Raw genomic sequence first — 20,411 nt, 5'->3', positions numbered from 1 at the left:
GAGATAACCCCACACTTTCACAAAATGTTCTGAAAGACAGCCAATGAAAGAAAGTCACCACAAGGATGGAAACTAGGCAATGTTCTTCCAATCTACAAGAAGGGGCCAAAAGAAGAACCTGGCAAGTACAGATGTGTGTGTCTAACTTCAGTGTCTTGCAAAATTTTTGAATTAATTATAGTAGATTCAATAGTAGAACATATAGAGAAAAACAATCTTCTGATAAACAGCCAACATGGTTTTAGACTAAAGAGATCATGTGTGACAAATCTTTTGGAATTTTTCCACATGTTTAGCATTTATGACAAAAACAGAGCAATAGACATCATATGCCTAGACTTTCAAAAGGCTTTTGACAAAGTTTCTCATAGAAAATTAACAGTCAAAATTAGAGCAGTAGGCATCATTGACAAGACAGCTGAATGATCAAAGATTGGCTAACAAACAAAAAAACAGAGAGAAGCTTGAGAGTGGGCAGCTGTTACAAGCGGAGTACATCAAGGATGTGCCCTTGCTATTTCTGATCTACATTAACAACATAGATTTAGGATTAACTAGTTTTGTAGGTAGTAGGTTGGCCAGGGCACCAGCACTACCACTAGAGAGGTATTGTATCCTTTGACTGGCCAGACAGTAATGCAGGTCATGGCTTATTTTTTCTTTGCCTACACTTACACAGAATAGTCTGGCCTATTCTTTACATATTCTCGTCTTTCCTCATACACTTGACAACAATGAGATACTTAACACTTCTTCAACCAAGGGGTTAATTACTGTACTGCAATTTGTTCAGTGTACTTTCCTCTTGGTAAGGGTAGAAGAGACTCTTTGGCTATGGTAAGCAGCTCTTCTAGGATAAGGACACTCCAAAATTAAACCATTGTTCTCTAGTCTTGGGTAGTGCCATAGCCTCTGTACCATGGTCTTCCACTGTCTTCGGTTAGAGTTCTCTTGCTTGAGGGTACACTCGGGCACACTATGTTATCTTATTATAATTTTTTTTTTCCTCTTGTTTTTTTGAAATGGTGTGTTGGGCAGGCTTAATAGAAGGCCCTTGGATGCTGGTGGTTTATCGAGAGTTTGTCTTTCCTTTTTCTGATTCTTTTTCTTCTTAAAACCATCCTTACTGTCCTCCTTCAGTTGAAGTGGCTATCCTGGAGGGTATTTAGCCTTGCATGGTGTATCGGCTCCTCCATGTAGACAGTTTTTCTGACTTTTTACTATAGTCTATGGGTATCATCAATCACTTATTTATAATTCTCTACATATTATTTTTATAATTCTTGTTAATCTAGTTTTTAGGTATGATGTCTCTTTTTTATTTCTATTAATTCTTATGCTGTCCGGAGACATTGAGCGAAATCCGGGACCAGTACGTCCTAGATTTCGTCAATGTCGTCTTCTGTATTGCAATATTCGTGGTCGTCATGCAAATATCCAAGACCTTGCAGTTGTGTCCAGAGAGCATGATATTCTTTTGTGCTCAGAAACTTATGTTTCTAATATGAGGCACTCATCTGAGCTCCTTATAACTGGTTTTAAGAAGCCAATAATGTTGAAACGTGATGCCATCCTAAGGGCCAGGGGAATGGCGGGTGTATATTAGGGACCGAGTACCCTGCTTCTCATAAGTCCCTGCTATCAATGTGGATGTCATGAGGTTCAGGTAATAAAAGTTTGTGGCAGGCATAACAACTTTTATTTGTGTTCGATCTACTGGAATCCTGACATGGAGGATTCTATCTCGATTGTCTTCTTACCATTATGGCTAAGATACAGAAGATGATAGAAAGGCTTCTTTTGTCTTTGTTGGTGATTTTAATGCTCACCATAGAGAGTGGTTAAGTTCTATCTCTCCTACCGATCGCCATGGCTTAAGAGCTTTAGACTTTGCCTCTGAATCAGGCTGTGAGCAAATCATAAATGAAGCTACTCACAGGTCTGGTAATTGCCTGGACCTCGTATACATTGACTCCCCTGGCGTTGTAACGAGTAAGGTTGGTTCTCCAGTCGGAACATCTGATCATGCCTTGATTTCATTAGTAGTGAAGACTGAGCAACCTGTCCCTGATATATCATACTCTTGTAAAATTTATATGAAATCCCAAGCAGACTGGAATGGGATTTTGGATGATCTTTTGTGCTTGAATTGGTCACAATTATATAGTAGTGTAGATCCCGTTGTCCCTTTTAATGAGAATCTAGTCAACATAATTGATAGGCGTATCCCTTCTCGTGTGCTAAAGTACCTAGTGAAGGACAAACCGTGGTTCAATGATGATTGTATACGTGTTTATTTGGAGAAGCAGGAGGCCTATCATCTCTGGAAGGGTAACAGATCAGATTTGACCTGGAACAACTATACTCAGCTTCGAGCTTTTGCTCAGAGAATTTATGCCTCATCTGAAAAGGAATACAATTTAACCATAAAAGAAACCCTTTCTGGTACAACTCAGGAACATAAATGGTGGTGGTCTACCCTTAAATCTGCACTCTTTGGTGTAGATGCAACAGTTCCTCCTTTACTTAAACCAGATGGCTCAGTCACTCACTGTCCAAAGGAAAAGGCAACCCTGTTGACTGATGTTTTTGACAGTAAACAGAGTAATGAAAAACTTGAATGTCCTCATTCCTGTTTTCCTGAGGCTAAACTAACTAGTTTAGCTTTTCGATCTCGTGAGATTAAAGCTCTGTTGATGGACCTTGATGCTTATGGAGGTGTAGACCCAAATGGTATTTTTCCTTTGTTTTTTTATAAAAACAGCAGATTTCTTAGCTCCAAAGTTATCTGTTATTTTGCCCAAGTTAGCAAGAAGAGGAGCTTTTAGCACTTGTTGGAGAATTGGTAATGTTACTCCTCTATGTAAATGTGTTTGTGGTAGCTCAAGTCCCACTGATTACAGCCCAATTTCCATAACTCCCATATTATCTAAAGTTTTTGAACGTCTTCTGGCAAAACGTCTTAATAGGTTTGCTGAAGGTAATCACCTACTCCCAAGTTTGCAATTTGGTTTTCGTAAAGGCCTTGGAGCATGTGATTTTCTTCTTATAATCTCCAATGCTGTACAGAAATCCTTTGATTGTGGTCAGGAAGTTCGTATGATTGGCCTTGATTTTAGTGCTGCCTTTGACCGTGTTAATCATGAGGCCCTTGTTTTCAAACTCAAACAGTTGGGAGTGGGTGGGTCGTTTCTTAGCATTATTATTGATTTTTTAAGTAATAGATCTCAAAGAGTTGTTGTTGATGGGCGCCATAGTGAGTATAGGAATGTGATATCCGGTGTTCCACAGGTTAGTGTTCTTGGCCCATTACTTTTCATACTATATACACATGACATGTGGTTTGGCCCAGAAAACAAGCTTGTTGCATATGCAAATGATGCTACTCTCTTTGCATCAATTCCATCCCCTGAATGTAGATCTGGGATTGGTGAATCCCTTAATAGAGATTAGCTAAAATTAGTGCATGATGCAAATTATGGAAGTATGAAGTTGAATCCTAACAAAACTTAAAGTATGATTGTAAGTAGGTCAAGGACAGTGGCTCCCCAATATCTGGATCTCAGTATTGATAATGTTTATTTAAATTTGTATGACATTTTTAAAATTTTAAGTGTGATTCTCGACAGCAAATTTACTTTTGAGAAACACATAAGGCCTGTGTTTTCAATTGCACAAAAAATTGGCTTATTGAGAAAGTGTTACAAGATTTTCGGTGATCAATCTATTCTGAAGAAGTGTTTTAATTCTTTCATTCTACCTTGTTTTGAGTATTTTTTTCCCATCTGGTGTTTAGCTGCTGATTTTTCATCTTAATTTGTTCGACAGAAACTTACGGTCTATTAAATTTCTTGATTCCTGATCTAGATATTAATCTTTGGCACCGTCATTCAATTAGTTCATTATGCATGTTTGCATAAGATTTTTCATAACTCTGACCATCCTTTACATTCAGATATCCCTTGTACAATTCCATCCTGTTCATGATACTAGGCAGGCAGTTAATTCTAATAGCCAGCCCTTCTCCATCATGAGGCTCATTACTACACAGTATTTTAGAAGTTTTATTCCAGCTGTTACCAAGTTGTGGAATGATCTTCCTAATCGGGTAGTTGAATCAGTAGAACTTTAAAAGTTCAAAGTTGGAGCAAATGTTTTTTATATTTGACCAGGCTGACATAAGTTTTTATTGTTTATATATGACGTATCCGTTTTTGACGTTAATAGTTTATATAGGACATATCTCTTTTGACGCTGTAATGTTTTTAGAATGATATATTAATTTATTCTCATCATTTATTTATTTCCTTATTCCTTTCCTCACTGGGCTATTTTTCCCTATTGGAGCCCTTGGGGCTTATAGCATCTTGCTTTTCCAACTAGGGTTGTAGCTTGGCTAGTAATAATAATAATGATAATAATAGAATAGCCAAATTTGCCGATGATACTAAACTAAGCATAAATGCTGCGAACTCAGAAGTTATATGAAGCCTTAAGAGAGGATCTAATGGAGTTAGGGAGAATGGTCCAGAAAATGGCAAATGCCTTTCAATTATGCGAAATGTAAAGTCATGCACATACGTTGTAGTAACCCACAATCAGATTACTCACTGTTGGGTAAGGAAATAGTAGAAAGTGTAGACCAGGAGAAGGATCTCAGTATTATTATCAGCAAGGATTTAAAGTTCACCAAATAGAGCATAAAAGCTGAAAAGAAAGCACAGAAACTAATAGGCTACATGAAGAGACAATTCAAATACAAAAACAAAGACACTGTACTATAGCTGTACACGTCACTAGTAAGACCCCATCTAGAATATGGAGTCCAATTCTGGGCTCCAAGTATTCAGAGGATACAGATTGACTGGAAGCAGTACAAGCTGGGGTCACCAAACTAGTTCCAACACTAAGGTAATTTGGATATGGTCGAGGATAGAACGTTTTGAAACTTATTTGGTCTACAAATTCGACGACTAAGGGGGACAGTTAATAGAGGCATTCAAAATTCTTAATGGAATATCAAATGTAGATTACAACAATCTTTTTCCGTTTAGTACAAATCAGTCCAGAGGTAACGGATACAAACTAGAATTGAAAAGGTACAACACCACTAAATGGGGCAAGTTCTATTACATACAAAATAGCAAATGCTTGGAATTAGACTTCCAGCAAATGTAGTAAACAGTAACGGTAAACGATGTTTAAAAATAAGTTGGACACGATCATAAGAACTCTCTCAATGCTTAAAGTAAATCGTTTCTACCAAAGAACTAATCGAGTCTTTGGCGGATGGACTAAAAAGTCTTTGAGACATCCAAAATCCTTGTAACTCTCTCTCTCTCTCTCTCTCTCTCTCTCTCACTCTCTCTCTCATCTCTCTCTCTCTCTCTCTCTCTCTCTCTCTCTCTCTCTCTCTCCTCTCTCTCTCTCTCACTCTCTCTCCTCTCTCTCTCTCTCTCTCCTCTCTCTCTCTCTCTCTCTCTCTCTCTCTCTCTCTCTCTCTCTCTCTCCTCTCTCTCCTCTCTCTCTCTCTCTCTCTCTCTCTCTCTCTCTCTCCTCTCTCTCTCCTCTCTCTCTCTCTCTCTCTCTCCTCTCTCTCCTCTCTCTCTCTCTCTCTCTCTCCTCTCTCTCATCTCTCTCTCTCCTCTCTCTCTCTCTCTCTCTCTCTCTCTCTCTCATTTATTTTTTTATTTTATCTACTATATACTGTTAATACAGTAAACTACAGAGTATAGTATTAGCTAAGTAAAGAAGCTCATGATTAAAGAAGGAAAGAATAAGCAGAGCTAATAAATGAAAGAATAGACGTGGGGGTTGGTTACAGGTGTTTGGAGGATGAAATATTTATGAGTGGTACGATCTCAAAATAGTTACAGGTTCTTTTAATAAGGAGAATGAATATCAACAACAACCTACATTGAAACATGGAAAATGAATATAAAAAACACACAAAAAAAACACAACACGTATATTCACAAACTTACAAAGAAAATTAATGTTACTTCTTCGGTTACTTTAATTGACAAATCAAATCAATTAGAACACCAACAGAAAAGGGGAACAGTCAGTAAGGTAGAAATAATTAAGGAATAGTTTTCTACGGCTGCTGAGACAATACTGGTACGGAGATTTCAGGCTTGAGAACGTTGCAGAAGGGCGGCTGAAGTTCAGATGAAGCTGGCACGATGACCGGATTCGAAGACGTCACAAAAGGGGTGGCATCAAGAAGGGACATCAGAGGTCTTCCAAGGATTCGATGATACTGTTGAACGAAGGCAGGCTGCAGGCAGTGTTGGCTACTTCTTGTCACAAGCAGGGTGGCTGGCTGCTTCAATTTGTCTCTTCTTCTCGGCCATAACAGGATCTTTTGGAGATAGGCTTTTGTTGTCTGAAGGGAAGGTTAGAATCTGGCTCTCTCAGACTTCTGGTCTTCTTTATTTCTTATGTCGCTAGGAGTTGGATCTTATCTGCTTCGGATATAGTTCCTCTCTTGTCTTATGTCCTGTCCTATCTCCCTTAGACAATCTCTTCTTGAAGTTTATATACCCATGTATGGGCGGAGTTAATTTCAGTGGGCAGTGGTCATCTCCATAGAAGGCGTTCTTTTTAACAATTCTGCATCTCTAGTGGCTTCCTCAAAAATTCTCACTTCGATCACGCCATGGAAGCATCTAGAAGAAATTTCTGATGAAATCTGGACCAGGTGTTAAGTCGTAACAAAAAGGCAGCATGTGTCCTTCTATGATGACATATATCCTAAACAAGGATTGTTCCAACACGAATACTTACCTTGAACTACTTTCTTAGGAGTCACTGGTGATCTCCTCTCCATCGACCAGAGTTTTGAGTAAGTTACCCCCCCACTCCGCGCTCTAAGAAGCCTTACCCCCGGCATCAAGGAATGTGCCCCGAGGGTAGGATTAAGGTAGGTCGCTTGCATGCTGGGTCAGCATCATCATTAAGTTCTCTGGTCGCGAGGCGTTCACAACCCTCGCTCTCGTATCTCTGTCGATCCTTTGTGTGCATTCTGTGTCCCACGTGTTCCCAGTGTGGCAACTTGCGTTTTTCCAGTGTGCTTTCCCAAGTGTTCCTGTGCGTTCACCTTTCAACCGTGTGCTTACCCAGTGTTTTAATTGATTTCCTTAGTGCTTGTGTCATGCGTTATGGAGCAGATTCGCCGTTGTCCTGGGCCTAGAGCCGGGAAATCGTGTGGAGCGTTCCTCTCCAAGCCCGAAGTGGATCCTCACTCCCTTTGTTCCTCCTGTAGGGGAAAAGTTTGCTCGTCAGCAGACAAGTGCCCCGAGTGTGTAGACTGGAGCGATATACAGTGGGTACGCTACGGTACCAAAAAGAGGAAATCAGCGAAATGTTCCCCCAGGAAAATTAGTGTTTCCTCGCTGATACCGTCACCCAGTGAGCGGTCCGACGGGGCCTCGGTTTCGCCATCCCCTACACAGAGTAGGGGACGAGGTAAGTCTAGTGTGGTGGATGAACAAGGCGTCCTATCCCAGGAGCCCAGTGTTAGTGCAGTGCCAATAGCAGGCCCCTCTAGGGCTAGTGAAGGACCCAGTAGTGCGTCCGGAGAGTCGGCCCTTGTGCTCGGGGGGCACGCTTCCTCCGATGACCCCTTGTGGGGTAGTAACGCGGTCTCAGTGTCACCGCCGCCCTCGTGGGCCTGTGCTTCTGGTTCCTTTTTAGGGGGAGACAACCAGAGGAAAGTTCGACCTTCAGGTAACGATGCCTGCGGTTGGAGGCTCCCGAAGACGCCGGGTAGGTCACCCCTGAGGATGGATGTGACCCTGGATCCCTGGCTCCCGGGCATGGAACGGTTTGAGTCGTTCCCAACCCTCCCCACGGAAGTTCCCGATGACTTCCTCCAACCCTCGACCTCTGGCATTCAACGCCCGAAGAAGTCCCCCGCAGTCCCCGCTACCAGCCGACACGTGGTGAACACAGTGTCGTCTGGCTCATCGGACGTCTATTCCTCGTCAGAGGAAGAGGTCAGGGTGAAACACCGCCGTCGGAGGGAGCGGTCCAGGAGCGAGCGTTCCCGGTCGAGGTCGCGCTCTCGTTATAGCAGGAAGCGCTCCCGCTCCCCGAACCGTAAGTATAAGAGAAGTGTATCTCCTGGTGGCGCGTGGATCTACGTATCATCGCGGGAATCGAAGGTGCTTCGTTCCCCGGACCACCAGTCCAGTGAGCGGTCCCCAAGGCGGCCGCCCTCCAAGCACAGCCTTGACCCTCGCGACCTGGCTCGCAGGAAAGACCTCTCGATAAAGCATAAGTCCTCGAGGCCTCCGGTTCACCCCGCCCAGCGGGGGGAAACGCGCTTCTTACCAGGCAGCCAGGCCGAACCAGCCCAGCTGGTGCGGCCTTCAGGTCAGCCCATGGGAACCGCGCCCTTAGCACCCAGAGCCTTCGGGCGTACGAGAGTCCCTGCTGAACCAGCGGTGCCTACACTATCCCGAGCCCCTGGTGCGGTCTTACCCGCAGATGAGGTCCAGTACCTCGGCAGGACGGCGCCCCTGGCCCCGAGGGCTAGGCGTCCAGTCGGCGTGCCCGGTAAACCGGCTCCCCCGCCCCAGGCCGAGACCTCGGCTGACAGGGGGGAGGGCTCCCCGACGGAAGACTCCGCCTACAGGAGAGTGGTTAGCCTGATCAGAAGGCACCACGAAATAGCTGAACCTGCAGCTACAGATGGAGATTCCTGGAGGTCGAGCCTGCTGAGAATCATGCAAACTCCCACCCAACCTAAGTCATCCCTGGCACTCCCTCTGGCCCGAGATCTAGTTCTAGGGCAAGAGTACATTGACAAAGTGGTGGCCAGCAATGCCGAGGCTCCCAAGACCCAGAGTGCCTCTAAATTGCTCCAGGGCCTCAAAGCCCAAGGGAAGGTCTATGTGCCCGAAGGACGTCGCCCAGGTCCTTGTAAAGTGGAGACGGCCGTGGACATTCTGAGTCAAGGCGTCTCAGACGACAGAGCCTCTTCGGCCCCAGTCTGTTTCTCACCAGCAGAGGCCTCCATGATGGAGGAGATGTCGCGAAACTTGGTTAACGTCTCCTCTTGGCTGGACTGGTGGGCTTCCACGTTGGTGGGTGTTCAAGCCTCCTTCGACCCCGAGGACCCTGATCAGCAAGGCCTAATGAGGGACCTCATTACCTCCGGGGGTAAAACCCTCAAGTTCCTAACCTATCAGTCTCGCCCTTACAGCCAACTGGGTTCTCCGTAAGCGAGACACTGTTCTTACGAAAGTGTCTCGGAAGGTACCGGACAGGGAGGCGCGAGCAATTCGCAGCCTGCCCCTGTGGGGAGAGTCTCTGTTTCCTCTGAAAGAGCTAGAGACCTTAATGGAAAAGGTCTCGAAAAAGAAGGAGGCCAACGTCACCAGACCGGCAACTTCTAGGAGACCTCCATACAAGAGGTCCGTCTCGGACAGCGCCGCGACGCCCCAAGCCTCTTCCAGCGCTACGAGGAGAGAGGCTCCCTCTTCTTCCTGGTCCTCAACACCGCAACCCTCCCACAGGGGAGCTGCAGCGCCCTCAAGCTCCTTCAGGTCGGGTTACTCCGCTTCTAGGAGAGGCAGATCAGGCCGCCCCTCTAGAAGAAGGTAGAGTGGGAGGCCCCCTATCCCCGCCCAAGCCTCGGGTTGGGGGATGCCTCAGACAACATTGGCAAGCATGGAAGGCTCAAGGGGCAGAGCCTTGGACAGTGTCCGTCCTAAGGGAGGGCTACAGACTCCCGTTCCTGACGAATCCACCCCCTCTTATTTCGGCCAACCGGACGGAATGGCTAGCTCCCAAAGATCCGTTAAGGAGGACCGCCCTTCAAGAGGAGGTATCCTCCATGTTAGAAAAGGGCGCCATGGAAGAAGTTCCTCTCCCAGGGCCAGGTATCTACAGTCGCCTGTTCCTGGTGGAGAAAGCGACGGGGGGGTGGAGACCGGTTATAGATCTGTCAGCTCTCAACAAGTTCGTCAAGAAGACGGACTTCAAGATGGACACTCCAAAGTCAGTCCTGCTGTCCTTGAGGGAGAAAGATTTTATGATGACCGTCGACCTCAAGGACGCATACTTCCAAATTCCGATCCACCCCTCGAGTCGGAAGTTCCTCCGGGTGAAATGGGGTTCCCAGATCCTGCAATTCAGGACTCTTTGCTTCGGTCTGTCAACAGCGTCCCAGGTGTTCACGAGAGTCTTCACGACTGTCTCAGTGTGGGCTCATGAACGAGGCATCCGCCTTATCAGATACCTGGACGACTGGTTGCTCCTTTCCGCCTCAAAGGCCGTCTTGGAGGAACAAGGGAGAAGTCTCCTCCAGTTTTGCAGAGATCTGGGGATTGTCATCAACCCAAAGAAGTCAAATCTATCCCCGGCCACCAGAATGAACTACTTGGGGATGACATTGGACACCATTCAAGGAAAAGTTTTCCCTTCGGAGGACAGGATAAGGAACCTCGGGCACATCATTCAGCCGTTCCTATCAGAAAAACCCAGGAGAGCGAAAGACTGGCAGAGGCTGATAGGCCACCTGGTCTCATTGGAGAAACTAGTTCCCCAAGGGAGGATAAAGCTCAGATCCATCCAATGGAATCTCAAGAACCTCTGGTGCCAGACGGACTCACAACAAGTGCTAATTCCAGTCCTTCCAGACACAAGACCCTCCCTGGAATGGTGGCACTGCCAGTCGAACTCCCTCAAGGGGATGCCCTTCGGGACCAGCCCTTCAGAATTACTTCTGTTCACAGACACCTCCAACCAAGGATGGGGAGCCCATCTCCTCGACGGAACGGCACGAGGTACCTGGTTGGAAGGGGAAAAGCAACTCCACATCAATATCCTGGAGTTGAAAGCAGTCCAGAAGGCGTGCTTACACTTCGCAAGTCTGCTAAAGGGAAACACCGTGGCGTTGATGTGCGACAACGCCACGGTAGTAGCATACATAAAGAAGCAGGGAGGCTTGAAATCGAGGGAGTTGTGCGATCTCACCATAGAGATTCTGAATTGGGCAGAGGAAAGTCACGTGGTGTTGTTAGCAAGGTTCATTCCCGGGAAGAAAAACGTTCTGACCGACGGCCTCAGCAGAATGGGCCAGATAGTAGGGACAGAGTGGTCCCTTCTCCCAGAAGTAGCCAGGCTCATCATTCAGCGTTGGGGTTCCCCGGTGATGGACCTCTTTGCAACGAAACAACGCCCAACTCCCAGTCTATTGCTCCCCTGTACCAGACCCGAAAGCAGCCTTAGAAGACGCCTTTCAGCACAAGTGGGACAATCTGGATGTGTACGCTTTTCCCCCTTTCACGTTGATAAGACAGGTGCTCAACAGAGTAAGGACCCGCCCGAAACCTAAAGATTACTTTGGTAGCGCCCTGGTGGCCGGAGAGGGAGTGGTTCGCAGACCTAAAAGACCTAACGAGTCACCCGCCGTGGCCTCTACCCGCCAGGTCAGACCTTCTGCACCAGCCTCACTTTCTCAAGCTCCACGACAACCCACTCTCCCTTCATCTTCACGCCTGGAGACTATCCAGCGGCTCCTGAAGAAGGAAGGTTATTCTCCCTCCACGGCTAAGAGAATGTCTCTATACCTGAGAAAGTCGTCAGCCGCGATATACCAGGCAAAATGGGCCTCCTTCATGAAGTGGTGCTCTGAGAGGCACATTAGACCTCTTAAGGCCTCTGTCCCAGACATAGCAGATTTTCTGGTGTTTCTTAGGGACAAAGTAGGAATGTCAATTCCAGCCATAAAAGGGGTTCGGGCTGCCTTAGGCCAAATCTTCCTCCTGAAGGGCATCGATCTGGGGGCCTCGAAACACATAGCGATGCTTGTCAAAAGCTTCGAGCAGTCTTGCCCCCCTCAGGCGAGGAGGGTGCCCCAGTGGGACTTTGCCAAGGTCCTGAAGATGCTGTGTCGTCCCCCCTTTGAACCCTTGAAGGATATCGTAGACAAAGATCTCACCCTCAAGGCCATCTTCTTGCTGGCCTTGGCGTCCGCTAAGAGAGTGGGAGAGATCCATGACTGTCATACGACGTCTCTCACTCAAAGGGGTGGAAAGAAGTATCCTTCAAGTTTGTGCCTTCTTTTGTGGCCAAGACTCAGAACCCAGCAGTCTGGGACCCGAGGTTTGAAGGTTTCTCAATTCCTGCCATCCTTAAGACAGGCAATGCAGAAGACTTAAAATTGTGCATAGTGCGAACAATTAGGAAATACCTGGAAAGGACAGCGCATCTCCGACCAGGCATCAAGAGCCTCTTCGTTTCCACAGGTATTAATAAGAAACAAGTTTCCAAAAACACCATCTCCTTCTGGTTGAGACAGGTTATCGCCAGAACCTACAAGGAGGATGGCATGGCAGTGCCAGGCACTCCCAGACCTCATGACATCAGGGGCCTGAGCATCTCCTTAGCCTTTGAGAAAAACATGGCAGTAGGGCAAATCCTGCGAGCAGGTACTTGGTCGAACCGGTCAACCTTTACTGCCCACTACCTCAAGGACTACTCTAGAAAATCCTTGGACGGGTTCTCCATTGGAACAATCATCTCCGCCCTCCAAGCGGTGTAACGGTAAAACCCCAGGCACATTCAAGACTAGCGACTGGTAGGCACAAGTGCGGTTTCCTACCTCCTACCCAGTTGCTTACTTGCCTCTTCGGGGAGTACCGTCTGTTCCCAGAAAATAACACATTCTTCACGGCTACGCTTCGAGAAGGAACGTCAAAAGAAGTTTTTCAAAGGGTGAGTACTTGGACACTAACGTGAATTTTTGTGTAGTTACCCTCGCTTCCGCTCTCTAGTAGGTCCCGTTATCCAGAGGACTTTTGGCCTCCACGGCCGGGTCAGTGGGTCAGAATAGCACTCCCTCCTCCTAAAGTGTAAGTCTCCTAAGAAAGTAGTTCGAGGTAAGTATTCATGTTGGAACAAATCAAAAATTTTAAGTAATTTTTATTTTTCCTAACATACTTACCGAGAACTACTTTCGGGTAATGGCCCTCCCTTCCTTCCCCGAGTGCCTCTCTTCCCTTGCTAGCATTATGCTAATTCAATAGAACTTAATGAGGATGCTGACCCAGCAAGCAAGCGACCTACCTTAATCCTACCCTCGGGGCACATTCCTTGATGCCGGGGGTAAGGCTTCTTAGAGCGCGGAGTGGGGGGTTAACTTACTCAAAACTCTGGTCGATGGAGAGGAGATCACCAGTGACTCCTAAGAAAGTAGTTCTCGGTAAGTATGTTAGGAAAATAAAAATTACTTAAAATTTTTGATTTTCCCTCAGGGTCGGGTTTTCAAAATATGGTGACTCTACTAATTAAGACGATGACATCTTGGTCAAAACAGGACAGTTCCCTTATCACGGGTTCGTAGTTGAATCTTGTCTCGCCTCGCGCTCACACTTTGGGAATAGATATTTTTGTCTTCTCTAATATCCTTTTAAAAGTATTATGTCTACCCATGACAATGAGACATGAGAACAATTGAGTTTTGAAAGCAAGGAAGCCAGCTAGGAGAGGCAGAATTGTCTGGGAAAATTGTGTAAAGATAATTTAGAGGAAAAATGGAAAAGAATTAGGAAAACATGAAAGGGAAAAAGACTAACAATGCCATAAGTTAAGCGGTAAGAGAAGTGAACGAATAGTTACCGGAATGCATGGAGCAAAGCGTGAAGCAAAATGTAATGGAGGAGGAAGCATTATGAAACAGAGAAGTAGATGGCTGTCGAGCCAGTGAGAGCGCACGTTAAGGAGGGGAGGGGTGAGGGAGGTGAGCAAGGAAGAGGGGAAGGGGAGTGGCGACAGAACAACCGGAGTGTGAGAAGAATCTAATGCTAATATTAAAATATTAGCGCAAATAAAGTATAGTGGGAAACATCGAACCAAAGGGATCGGAAAGGGAATGAGAAGAATAATTAAATGAAAATGATAGATGAAATTTGTCATAGAAATAAAAGTATATGAATGCCAAAATTAAAGGAAATAAAAGTGAGAGACTTATATTACGTTAGCAGTGTTGGGAAGGGCAGGAGTGTTGTTTTTACTCGATAAATTGAATTCCTCAAACCGAATCCTAAGTTGATATAGAAATATTAACGCAAAGTATATTAGTAGGAAATATCGAATGAAAGAAGTAAGTTAAGTGAAAGAGAGAGAGGAGAATGTGTAAGGTTGTGAACATTGTTTAAAGTTGCAACTTGTTTTATTTTTATACTTTCTTAAACAAAAATACAGCCTATTTTATAAACTAAAGATATAAATTTCTTAGTAATAATTGTTTTGCTTAGGAAATATGAAATATCCTATGCTGGCATGCCTTAATAACAAAGGAGTTATTTGATCCAAAATTGAGGTTACCGATGATGGACCACACAGGGTTAATCAGGTGATTTGGAAGGTGTAAAGTAAACAATAGAAAAGATGATGATGTGATGTTTATATTTACAAATACGATACTAAAATTTGAATATTACATGCATTATTATTGTATACAGTTAAGTTTATTTCAAATATTACTGTAATATTTTACCTTCGTAAATCGATATACAGTGTACAGCCAGAGCTTGGATGAACTGGGTGGAGAGAGGTACATGGCACAAAGCACTCTTAGTGTAATGGAGCACAGGCTATTTGAAATCGCACCGGCAGAGTTTTTATCTTGAATACCGTGTATGTGATTTTTTAATAGGTATTGCTGTTCTCTGTGTAGCGTGTAAGTGAAACTGTGAAGGGAGAACTTGTGTTAAAAGAGGCCTTACTGTACTTCCAGAAACCTCATTCATCCATCTTCAAGGAAATACCTAAGTTTTACATGAAATGGAAAGTTATATTAGGTCAAGGTGCTGTGCTTCGGCCTGTCCACAGCACCTCGAATGTTCACTCGGATCTTTACCCTAGTGTCCACATGGATTCACAAGAACAGCATTTGTCTCCTTTGTTATCTAGATGATTGACTAGTTTTAGCAGACTCGAGGTCCACTTCTCCTCCATCGTGACAGGATTCTCACCTTTTGTGGTAAATTACGAGAAGTTGTCCCTGCAACGTTCGCAAGAAATAGGAATATAGATCAGAGAAACTCGAGTTGATGGGTGTTAGACACCAACCTGCTCAGGGGAGTAGACCTTCTCTCTCCTCCCAGAATTGTTGCTCCACAGATGCATCAAAACAGGGGTGGGGGTCTCACCTGTTGCACCTCACGGCATTCAGTCTTTGGTCTGAAGCCAAACGACAGTGCCACATAAACATCCTGGAAATGAGGGCAGCCCTTCTAGCACTCAAGCTATTTCATCAGCTCCTTCCAGGGTACTCCGTAGTGCTGATGAGCGACAATACTATGGTGTCACACACACACAAACAAACAAGGAGGTACTTTTTCACACCACCTTTGCCAGCTAGCTCTGGAAATCCTATGATGGACGAAAGACAACTCTGAAGTACTCTTAGCCCATTTCATCCTGGGCAAGAAGAATTTACTGGCAGACAATCTGTACAGGAGGACTCAGATAGTAAACTCCAATGGTCTTTGAAACAACAGATAGCCAAGAAAGTTTTGATTTTATGGTTGGTTTGCCGACAATCAACCTGTTCGTGATGTGTGTATTATTATTATTATTCTTATTATTATTGTTATTATTATTATCATTATTATTATTATTATTATTATTATATTTACTAGCTGAGGTACAACCCTAGTTGGAAAAGCAGGATGGTATAAGTCCAAGGGCTCCAACAGGTCAAAACAGCCAAGTGAGGAAAGGAAATAAACCACACGAGAAGAGATGAACAATAAACATAAAATATTTTAAGAACAGTAACAACATAAAACAGATCTTTTATATATAAACTATAAAAAGAGATTTGTCAGCCTGTTCAACAAGAACATTTGCTGCAATTTTGAACTTTTGAAGTTCCACTGGTTCAACTACCCGATTAGGAAGATCACTCCACAACTTTGGTCACAGCTGGAATAAAACTGAAGAATACTGTGTAGTATTGAGCCTCATGACGGAGAAGGCATACCTAGTATTACAAACATGATGGTACTTTCCAGGAAGATCTGAGTGTAAAGGATGGTCAGAATCATAAAAGATCTTAAGCAACATGCATAATGAACTAACTGAACAACAGTGCCATAGATTGATATCTAGATCTGGAATAAAAATGTTCCTGTCCAGTAAATTAGGATAAGAATCAGCAGCTGAAGACCAGACAGGAAAATAATACTCGAAACAAGGTAAAATGCAAGAATTAAAACACTTCTTCAGAGTAGATTGATCCCCCAAAATCTTACAAGACTTTCTCAATAAGCCAATTTTTTGTGCAGTTGAAGAAGAGACAAACCTAATGTTTTTCTCAATAGTAAATTTGCTGTCAAGAATCACACCTAAAATTTTAAAAGTCATACAGAGTTAAATAAACATTATCAATGCTGAGATCCAGTTGTTGAGGAGCCACATAGCTTGACATAGTTACAATCATATTTTGAGTTTTGTTAGGATTCAACTTCATGTCCCATGATTTACACCATGCACTAATTTTAGCTAGATCTGTAGTAAGGGATTCAGCAACCCCAGATCTACATTCAGGACATGGATTTGATGCAAAGAGGGTAGCATCATCTACATATGCAACGAGGTTGTTTTCTAGGCCAAACCACATGTCATGTGTATATACTCTTAGAATGAGTAGAAATAAACCAAGAACACAACCCTGAGGAACACCTGATATCACATTCCTATACTCGCTATGTTGCCCATCAATTACAACTCTTTGCGATCTGATACTTAAAAATTCAATAAAGACCCCTACTCCCAACTGTTTGAGTTTGAAAACAATAGCCTCATGATTAACACGGTCAAAGGCAGCACTAAGATTGAGGCCAATCATATGAACTAACTGACCACAATCAAGGGATTTCTGTACACCATTGGAGATTGTAAGAAGGGCAACAGACACCCCAAGGTCTCTACAAAAGCTAAATTGCAAACAAGGGAATAGATGATTACCTTCAGCAAACCTATTTAGACGTTTTGCCAAGACGTTCAAAAATTTATATGATATGGGAGTAATGAAATTGGGCGGTAATCAGCTGGATTTGAACTACCACAAATGCATTTAAATAATGGAGTAACATTTCCAATTCTCCAACATGTGCTAAAAGAACCTTTTCTTGCTAATTTGTGCAAAATAAAAGATAATCTGCAGTCTTTATAAAAAGCAAAAGGAAAATACCATTTGGGTCTACACCTCCATAAGCATCAAGGTCCATCAAGAGAACTTTAATTTCATGTGATTGAAAAATTACCTTAGTTTAGCTTCAGGAAAACAGGAATAAGGAAGATAAAGTTTCTCATTACTCTGCTTACTATCTTACTATCAAACACATCAGTCAAAAGAATTTCCTCTTCCTTTGGACAGAGAGTGACAGAGCCATGCGGTTTAAGTACAGGAATAACTGTTGTGTCTACATCGAAGATTGTAGATTTAAGAGTACTGCTATCTAGTACAGTATCCCCAGGCAGTTTGGCAAGACACCTTCCAATATTCGTGGGACAGAATGAACATCTACGCTTCCCTCTTTTCCCTAGGAAGGTGGCTTCTAAACAAGATCAGGGCATCGCAAGATCTGTTGAGGCCCTGGTAACTCCATTGTGGCAATAGGCAGAATGATTTCCGGACCTTCTACAACTGCTTACAGAGTCACCGAGGGAACTCCCCCCCCCCCCCACATTCCAATCTAATCAGACAGCCACATGTGAAGATCTTCCGCCAAGCAATCCCATCGCTGTTTCTTCACGCTCTGAGGTTATCCAGCAACTCCTCGCAAAAAAAGGCTTTTCGAGACTGGTTTCAAAGAGAATGGAAGGATAGTCCTTAGGCGCAGTATATCAGGCTAAGTGGTCCGTCTTTTTTGGTTGGTGTTGTGGACGGGGTATCACTCCTCTCAGTGCCTCTATCCCAACAATAGCGGAGTCTTTGTTGTGCATCAGGGAAGAAAAACTTTGTTCTGTTTTGGCGGTGAAAGACTATCGCTCAGCCTTAAGCCTCGCCTTTAGACTGAACGGTGTCAATATTTCCTCTTTAATAGAATTGTTTCTCCTCATACAGAATGAGTGAATTTGCCCTCAGTTGGAAGTTAGATCCACCTCCTTGAAATGTAGTAAAAGTACTGCATCCACTGGAAGGATCGCTATATGAACATCTTTGTCAAGCGTCAGATTGTGACTTGATTTTGAGGACAGTTTTACTGGTAGCCCTGACCTCCACATGAGTCGGCAACCTACATGGTCTGTCCTATGACATCACCCATTCAAGGGTATGGGGCAAGTGATACTTAATTTTGTCTGAGAGTTTGTGGCTAAGACTCAAAATCCAGCTGTAGCAGACCCTATATTAGGGCTCCTCCAGATTGAGAGTCTGTTCTGTAACAGATGATCCAGACCAACTGTTATTCTGGCCTGTGAAGGCACTGAGGAAACACCTAATAAGAACTTCCAGAGCCCGCCCTCAGATCAACGGGCTCTTGGTGAGCTTAGGTTGAATCAAGAGGAAAATCACAAAGAACTCTATCTCTTCCTGGTTTAGACAGGTAATCAAGAGACCCCATACAACCAGGCTCCTCACCCTCTGGTCGTTATCCCTGTGCTCATGACGTCAGGGGTGTCAGCACATCTCTGGCATTCAAGAAGAATTTCTGTGTGACACAGGCATGTGGAAACGGCACACAACATTCTCTACCCACTATCTGGAAGACATAACCCACAGGAACCTGGATACATTCACCTTAGGACCTGTGGTGGCTGCACAATATGTGGTCAATAACACCTCAGCAGTTGGTTGAGGGCAGATGTTACCTGTGAGTAAGTCTAGGATGAATGCGTGAGTGACTGGCCACTTCTTATTTCATCCTCCCTTCTCTTGGGTCCAGCATCCGAGGAACTTTGGAAGCTGACCTCCTCTAACTGCAGGTGGGTACCATTGTTCCTTGTGCAACCTGATGTATGTTTATATGTTTGTTATGTTTCCGTTCTTTAAGTGATGTGGAGTCGAACAATGTCGGTTAAGTGAGGGGTTTACCTCCAGGTTTACGCTTACTTGGTCAAATCATATTGCTAAATTCTACACCTAGCACAGATTGCCCAGGCCGTCAACCCGCAAAGGGTAATGAGGTGTCAGGGTGCTTCTAAACAGCTCTTATGTAGCACAGTGTCACCCTGGGATGAACACCAGCCTGTTAGTTTTTTGAACTTCCACCCACCAGGGAGTGAGTCTCCACTGTAAAGAGCTAAGGGTTTGTATATAGTGCTGGAACAAATGACAAATTTGAAAATAAATTTATTTTTCCTAACTATACAAACCTGAAGCTCTTTGCACATACTTTCCCCAGAAGTCCTGCCACAATTGCGAAGTAACATTGTATTACTAGTGCAAGGGTGAGTGGGGTGGCTGGTCTGCCCTTGCTACTTACTTCTGCTAACTAGCGGAGGGTAGTTACACCTCGTAAAAGCTTTAACGGCTAGTTTTATCCATCACCGAAAAATATCTCCACTGTTAAGAGCTCCGTGTTTGTATAGTTAGGAAAAATAGAAATTATTTCCAAATTTTTCATTTTTCATTGATGATTAATTATAAATTCTTTTTTCCAGAACCTTGATGCTCAATTACATCAAATGACAGATGACTTGTGTAAGGTTATTGAACATTTAAACAGCAATAATGTTGGGTCTCAGGCATCTGATCCTGTGAACACTGTTGCTCGTGTTCTTTCTGCTCATATGGACACTCTGAAGTGGGTAGATCAAAACTCTGCTTTATTGACCCAAAAGATTGAAGATCTTTCCCGGGCTGCTGACTAATATTGGATAAATGAAAAATACTTGCAGTTGAATGTATGTACATTGTTTTTTGGTAAATTGATGTGATGGAAAGTGTTAGAGGTGGCACTGACTAGCTCTATATGAAAATATGTTTTAATGTCAATATTTTATACAAACTTGAATTGTTTACTTTTTAGTAGTTTGAATATTCTAGTTCTTATGTTTATGTACTGCAGGTTTCTCGTGGATGATTGTCCTCTGAAAATCTGGTAAAAGTAAAACTGTTAGATGATTATTTCTGAATTGTTTTTTTTTACTTTCTATTAACCTCTTATTTTAAGAAAAGGTATATAATTCTCTTTATAGGTTTTACTGTATCTTATTTTGTAGTGTAAAAAGTTTTAGGTGATAGAAAAATAAGGGCTTTGTTTAGTTGTAGATTTTGTTGGTATCTCATCATAAGGACTATACATTCACAGTTTTTACTTGACTCCAAAATTGTCTTTCCCTAAACCATCAATTGTGGTTAATGAAATCAGTATTACTTTTAAAGAAAATTCAAATGGTCAACTTGTAAATTACTTTATTTCCACGTTACATAGACTTTTGTA

General features: G+C 43.7%; 1 protein-coding gene across 2 annotated transcripts in view; it reads left to right on the top strand.

The window, feature by feature from the left end:
* Positions 1–20,096, top strand: part of Nup62 (Nucleoporin 62kD) — a 159,509-nt gene extending 139,413 nt beyond the window's left edge. For both annotated transcript variants that reach the window (XM_068358479.1, XM_068358478.1), the window contains one exon: positions 19,630–20,096. In XM_068358479.1, the coding sequence (XP_068214580.1) occupies positions 19,630–19,839 (210 nt within the window). In that variant the 3' untranslated portion in view covers positions 19,840–20,096. The remainder of the gene's footprint in view (positions 1–19,629) is intronic.
* The last annotated feature ends 315 nt before the right edge of the window (positions 20,097–20,411 follow it).

This window comes from Palaemon carinicauda, chromosome 35 (assembly GCF_036898095.1).
Source record: "Palaemon carinicauda isolate YSFRI2023 chromosome 35, ASM3689809v2, whole genome shotgun sequence".
Lineage (NCBI taxonomy): Eukaryota > Metazoa > Arthropoda > Malacostraca > Decapoda > Palaemonidae > Palaemon > Palaemon carinicauda.
This window is presented reverse-complemented; position numbering and strand designations above follow the sequence as displayed.